Source organism: Battus philenor, unplaced genomic scaffold (genome assembly GCF_028537555.1).
Source record: "Battus philenor isolate CCGP_79_NKW_IND1 unplaced genomic scaffold, ilBatPhil1.0.hap1 SCAF_14, whole genome shotgun sequence".
Taxonomy (NCBI): domain Eukaryota; kingdom Metazoa; phylum Arthropoda; class Insecta; order Lepidoptera; family Papilionidae; genus Battus; species Battus philenor.
The window spans coordinates 6,886,733-6,893,168 of record NW_027181676.1 but is presented as its reverse complement, the minus strand read 5'-3'; the positions used below and the strand labels follow the sequence as shown (position 1 = coordinate 6,893,168).

General features: G+C 28.8%; 1 protein-coding gene across 1 annotated transcript; it reads right to left on the bottom strand.

The window, feature by feature from the left end:
• Positions 1 to 1,559: 1,559 nt before the first annotated feature.
• Positions 1,560 to 5,854, bottom strand: Non3 (Ribosome production factor 2-like protein Non3). The gene is made up of 5 exons (XM_068777896.1): positions 5,753 to 5,854; positions 5,464 to 5,679; positions 3,787 to 4,060; positions 2,803 to 2,944; positions 1,560 to 1,865 (listed from the first exon to the last, which is right to left on the bottom strand). The coding sequence occupies exons 1-5, from the start codon at positions 5,773 to 5,775 to the stop codon at positions 1,576 to 1,578; spliced, it is 945 nt and encodes a 314-aa protein (XP_068633997.1). The 5' UTR covers positions 5,776 to 5,854; the 3' UTR covers positions 1,560 to 1,575.
• Between the last annotated feature and the right edge of the window lie 582 nt (positions 5,855 to 6,436).

Here is a 6,436-nt window from a genome sequence, read left to right as displayed (position 1 = left end):
AGTAATCCACCTCAAGGATTGTATATTGATAAGTTTTGCATTTGCCTATGTTTTGACATTTTTTTCACTGATACGGCTCATTTATTCCTTTATAGCTGACCCTACGAAAATGTCAATGAAATCTAATAATGTTTACATTGTACTCAGCAGACTAATTGGGAAGTTTCCATAGAACCTAGAGTATAAACTCGGACATTCTAATTATTAAAATATTTCTCGAAAGTAAAAATTTTCTCCTCCGTAAACTATTTTTTGGCGACCTTTTGTGTACGCTTCCGAAGTTTTGATTTTATTCCACTTTTTAATTTTATTATCGGATAAATAATGCATAAAAACTGCGCATCTAATATTAGTTAATTAGTTTTTACAATTTAGTATTCTCAAAAATCAAAAATGAATATTTGATTGTTTTAATATAAATATATTATACTTACGTTCATTATTTTATTTAATCATGAGCAAATAACAACAATTGTAAGAATTTTTTTGTTACTAAAGATAGGTACTTTATCAGCTAATATGTTATGTATGTGTAAGACAAAGATAGGAACACAATTTAATCGATTTGCAGGCGACTTCTTTCCTACGATTTTTCCTCTATGTTAAGGTAATTTTCCTTAATTGACGTAACATTACCACAAATTCCAGGAAATTTACTTTATCATAAGGGATATATTTAAACTTTCTAAAACTGAGGTAATATATGTTCTAAGACCTTTTCCATATTATCCTACATTTAATGTTTACTTAAAATATAAATAGTAATTTATTAAAGGGGTAAAAGCTTTGAAGCTATTATTATTTGAAGGGGTTGATTTAAAGCACTCGACGCGTATTTCCTATCGCCTTGTATGAAGTGATGACTATAAGATATGTATATTTATTTATTTTTCTTTTGGAATGCGACAAGCTAATAACTTCTAGCAAAGCAAGTCTATAGGAACAGATAGTAAAGAATAATTTAATTTAATATGCAGTGGTCAGTACTTTGAAACACTTTTTTTACTAAATTTCTTTTAAGTTATTTATAATTTCTGAAATGATATATTTTGCATAGGGTGTATAATAATTTACGGATATTAATTGACAGCAAATAAGCTGTACACACACCCCATTAAAGAAGAAATTTAAATGAAAACCATTTAACTAGTCGTTTTTAACATGCATGAAATGTTCAATTTCAGATAAGTTATAATTGAAGCTTATATTGCAAATATCTTTAAATTTAGCATGATTTTTTTTAATCATATGAATATGTGGAGTAACAAGTAATCCTCCATATTTTTATTAACTAACAAATTTGCGAAAATTATAGGGGCTCAAATGTTGAGTAATTGCCCAATTATTTTCATAATCAGAACTAATCTTATAACAGAAATTATAAAATATAATTCTCCTCAAGTTATATTTTAAACTCACAAGGTGAACTAGTCTGCAAAACATGTTAGATTACTGAATATAAGCAATGAGTAATAAGGAAATAGTTTCATTAGATACAGCAATTTAAATTTGCATATCCAAATGATTTATTTTTTGACTTAATAAATCAAACAACATCATTACAGCGACGCACATTTATTGTTGTCCTATTTGTGTTTTCCTTGCAGACTGTCTTGCAACTTTCTTCTTTAGAAGCATTTGCTTCCTCTCTTCTGGAGTTTTCTTAAGGCCCTTCATCTTCCGTGTTTGCAATCTATTGATATCTTGTTTTCCGATGTGAATGCGTCCCATTTTAGTACCAAATGCATCCTTTGATATATTTTTCTTAGTGAGTGTTTTAACCTCTCGTGGTATCTTACAGGACTCTTTGAACAGATCATCGGAAGCTAGTTTCGTTCTCCTTAATTTAAAATCAATTGAAGGACCTAAAACAAAACATATTCTCAAAACTGTGTGAATTATAATTTGATAAAATAAGGATTTATTTTAAAATAATATTATCATGAAAAGGGAAAAAAATAATTTACTAGTTCATGAACAAGTAAAACTAATGTAATATATATATATATATTTATATGTATATATATTACATACACTAAATTATATTAATTTCATTCAATAAAACAAACAATTTTTATGTCCAACAATAGAAAAATCTTATTGAGACATAATTAGGAACACTCATCAAAAGCTAACTTTAAAGATATCTTTGACTTTGACATACATTTGACATCTTTGACTTTATCTTTGACAATAAATATACTAACATCCTCAAGATACACTTCAGTGACAGTCAAGAGCAGTATCGTCCCCATTTGGAGCTTATCATGTAAATAAATAAAAACATCAGTGACAATTTAAGCCCTTGATATTTACACCAGCATCATTATGTCAGCCATAGACCATCTCAAATGGACCGCTCAATAGACCATCTGTTCTGTGCTTTATGATCTGTCCAATGCCCAGCTTTACTGGGCAAAACCAGCCAATTTACCGGGGGGTTTCATTCATGTATCTCCTTGTTCTGGATTCAACCTAGTAGAGGTTTTGCAACCTTTTTTTGTCTTTTCCCACCTTAGCCTGTCTAAAATTCTTATGCCTGTCTATGTAACATACATAGTTTTTAATTTAAAACAAAAGGGATAAATTTGGCCACAATGGAAAACACTGTTGTAGAGAAATCCTGATCATAGCCCTCTCTATGGCTCATATGGTTGCAAATGAAGCCCAAAGTGAAGTGAGTATTTACATCATCATCATTTTAAATTTAGGGTCTCCATTGATGAACAAAGGCTTTCCCAATATTTACATATATAAGAATAAAAAAAGTTTAGTTTATTTTAAAAAAATAATTATTTCTACCTATTTCTTCAAGTTCAAGTCTTGGTGTGCGCTGACCACTTTTCTTCAGCAAAATACGATATGATCTTAAGAATATTGATCCATCATCTGTTGCTGTGAAACTCAGAGCATGTTCCATCCCTTGCAGTCTAATGCTTTCAACCTGGAATAACCACAAGTGTTTTTATGGCCACATAAAATCATTATTAGAGCACTTATGTATAGGGAGATATCAGGCCTTTGTTTCATTAATATAATATTAAAATAAATAATTAACAGGTTAACCAGGGAGTTATTTTTTTAAAGACACACATTACAACAGGTGCGAACTTTTACATTGGGATGTGTCACTACATCACACATGGTGTACTTGACTTTATATTATTTTTTATGACAAACTTCATCAATTTACACACCATCTTCACTCCCAGTGTCGCTCAATTCGTTGGTTTATTCAAAATTACTATCAAAGGTTCCTAATGACTCAGATGAGGAGCTCTTAATACATCTCCTTTTTCTACTTGTCGGTACATAGATTTAGTGTTTGCTTTCATTCATTTTTAATGTATACTTATAAAAATGTATTGTTAATTAAAAAAGTTGAAAATATAATCAGTAATACAAAAACATAAAGTAATAAAATAGAACACAAGTAAATATTCATCACTGCTCACCAGAATATGTCAACAACTTTCAATAACAAAATTATACTGACTGCCCCATGTCTTTAAATTCATATTGAGGCAATAATGTATACCTTTGGTACAAGCAGTTTTGCACCGCATCTATCCCAAAAAGCAATATATATTTCAAGGACATATTCATACTTCCTCCCCATAGGCACTACTGTTTACATTGGATGTGAACAAATGTCTCGCCTGGTTATTAACAGGTTAATAAATATTTCAATATTCTAGTATTTTTTTATATTATTATGAGTAACAATAAATAATTAAAATTATTTAAGCTATGCACTTTGCTAAAAATATAAGAATGTTTATATACCTTTTCCCTCTGAAAGAAATCAGTGAACACAGATTTCAGTCTTTTTAAATCCTGGTTCAAATCCCAAGCTGGACCATTGAAAAGCAGGCAAGGTTTTGACCCAGCCAATACTTTCATATTCTGGAACTCAGACATAGCTTTAAATTTGTCAGCACCAAGTTCGATCATATCTAATATACCATAGTCGAATGTTCTTCCAAGTATTATGTTATGAGGACGCTTTTTACTATGTGATCCAACCCCAAACAAAGCAGCTTCCTTTTTGTAACACATTCTGTAAACACAATAATGATGATTGTTCTATAATTTTTAACAACAGCAATAAATTTGATTATTTATTATCACATGTTGTCATTTTAAAGTATTTTCTCTAACAAAGTTATTTATAATGTCACTGTACATATTGCAAATTTGTATTTCAAAAGAGTGAGATATAAGAACAACAAAACTGACTTTAATTCAAAAGTTATCATTAGTATTTCTTATTTTTAACTACATTTTAAAAGTTGGTAATTATAAGTATATTCTTTGGCATTTACTTGATAAATTTACATGATATTTCCCAGTAACATATTAAGTAATACTTAAATCATGCTGACAATAAAAGGTGCTAACTATTTTAAAATATCCTAAGGAGACCCCAACAATGATTTTAATAATTTCAAATAGATTGGCATGTGGTGCACAAACCACAATTTTTCAATCCGTTGCTATTGACACTATTTATTTTATTTAAATTTCTCTGAAGAACAAATTGTTTTTTATATTACACTCATACAAACTAAAGTATAAGTAGTATAAGTTAAGTATATGGAAGTGAAATATAAAAAATTGTCATATTTTGATGCATAATATATGTAAAGGTTGATGTACATACACAACACAAGAAAGTGATGTGCAGACACTAAAAAACTAAATTTAAGATAGACACCAGTATAACAATTATTTATACAAAAACTTATATTTATTATAAAAACCCAAAGGTTTTTCCAACTTTTTGTTAGAATATTTAATGTCATGAAATATATAAGCATTTTTGGAATTGGGTATAGTATTATATACACCCAACAGTTAAATGGTCTCAGAATCTGATAGTTGTGGCCCTGAAATATCTTCCTCCATAATAGCAATCTCAGGTAGACTTAGGAGATATTAATAAAGAACAAAATAGGTTACTAGGTAGTATAGTTACTTTAGTTAGTTAGTTTAGTTTAGTGATATCTGAAATAAATGATTGTTTTTAAAGTGTACAGTATAAAAGTTACCTTGTGAAAATGTGCAAAATTGTAAATGACATGTAAAATGCATTGTTTTGAATCTATGTGGAAGCTAACCTAAGAAATTAGCAATATGACCATATATTCTTTACCCCATACCAGCTTAATATTATTTGAAACATTGTGTTTTGACATTCACCAAAAATTTCATAGAATTAAAACAGCTTGGCTGCTATTGATGATTGCCTTTGTTTTGTTATAATTAAAAATGCAAACAAGATTAGTTTTAGATGGGATCCCTGTAGCTCACTAGATCTCACATGGTCGAGTTTTTTTTAAACATTGTATTTTTTTATATTTATTTACATTAGATATAGTGGGTATATGTATAGTGATCAAAGCAAAATGATAAATAATCAGTATCTCACTAAATCTAAAATAAAGTAAAAAGCCAACTTACTTTTCAATAAGGCTAGCGTCTTCAAAAGGAACGAAATCATTTTTTCGGCTCAAAAAAGCGGCATCTGGTTTTTTTAAATCATACAAATCTTTTAGGATTCTTCTTGTTCGCTCTGATGGATTACGTCCTTGTAAAAAGATACATTGTTTTGGTCCTTCAATTGGCTTCGGTTCTTTGGAAAGTAGAACTTTTTTACCTTTACGCGTTGTGGGTTTTCTGGAAATGGATAACGTAAGTAGAAACAATTTCAAAACTTATAAAATTATTAAGCCGTTTTATGAAATATTACTTTATACGTTGCATAACAGCCATTTGTAATAATTTGCATCTAATTTAACAACAATTTAAACACGTGCTTTTTAAATATCAGCGCAAATTGAACAGAATTATGAGTGTGCCAGTGACATTGACAGTATTAATTACTTTTACTGTTCCACGCCTTTAGCACACGGTTTATAACCATTCTGCCAAATTATGACATACTACGAAAAGTGTTTGTAAAATCTTTGGTATAAAATTAATATCTGTTAAGTGCACAATGAATTACATAAATTAAAAATGTTCTTTTATGTAATAACAAAATATGTATTTTATTTTTAAACAACTATAGTTTACCTTTAATATTTAAAAACACTAATCCGTCTTTAGTCATTCTTGGTTGTTTGAATAGGAAACCAATTATAGTCGTAAAAATCTACAAATTTACAAAAGATGTACATAGTCTCTAAATTGTAATTGACGGATTGTAATTGACTTGAAAAAGCGGAAAATTTAAACGAAATGTTATGTTAGCCCTTATCATAGAATCAACTTTCGCGAAATTTGCTTACTCTTTTTAATAAGTTTAAATAAACCGATTAAGGACTGATTTCATATTAAAGAAAAACTTAAGAATGTATAAATTACTTTTAATTTCGAATCGTGATCAAAATTTAATTCTATTTTTGATTTTATAATTAACCTCGTTTAAGTG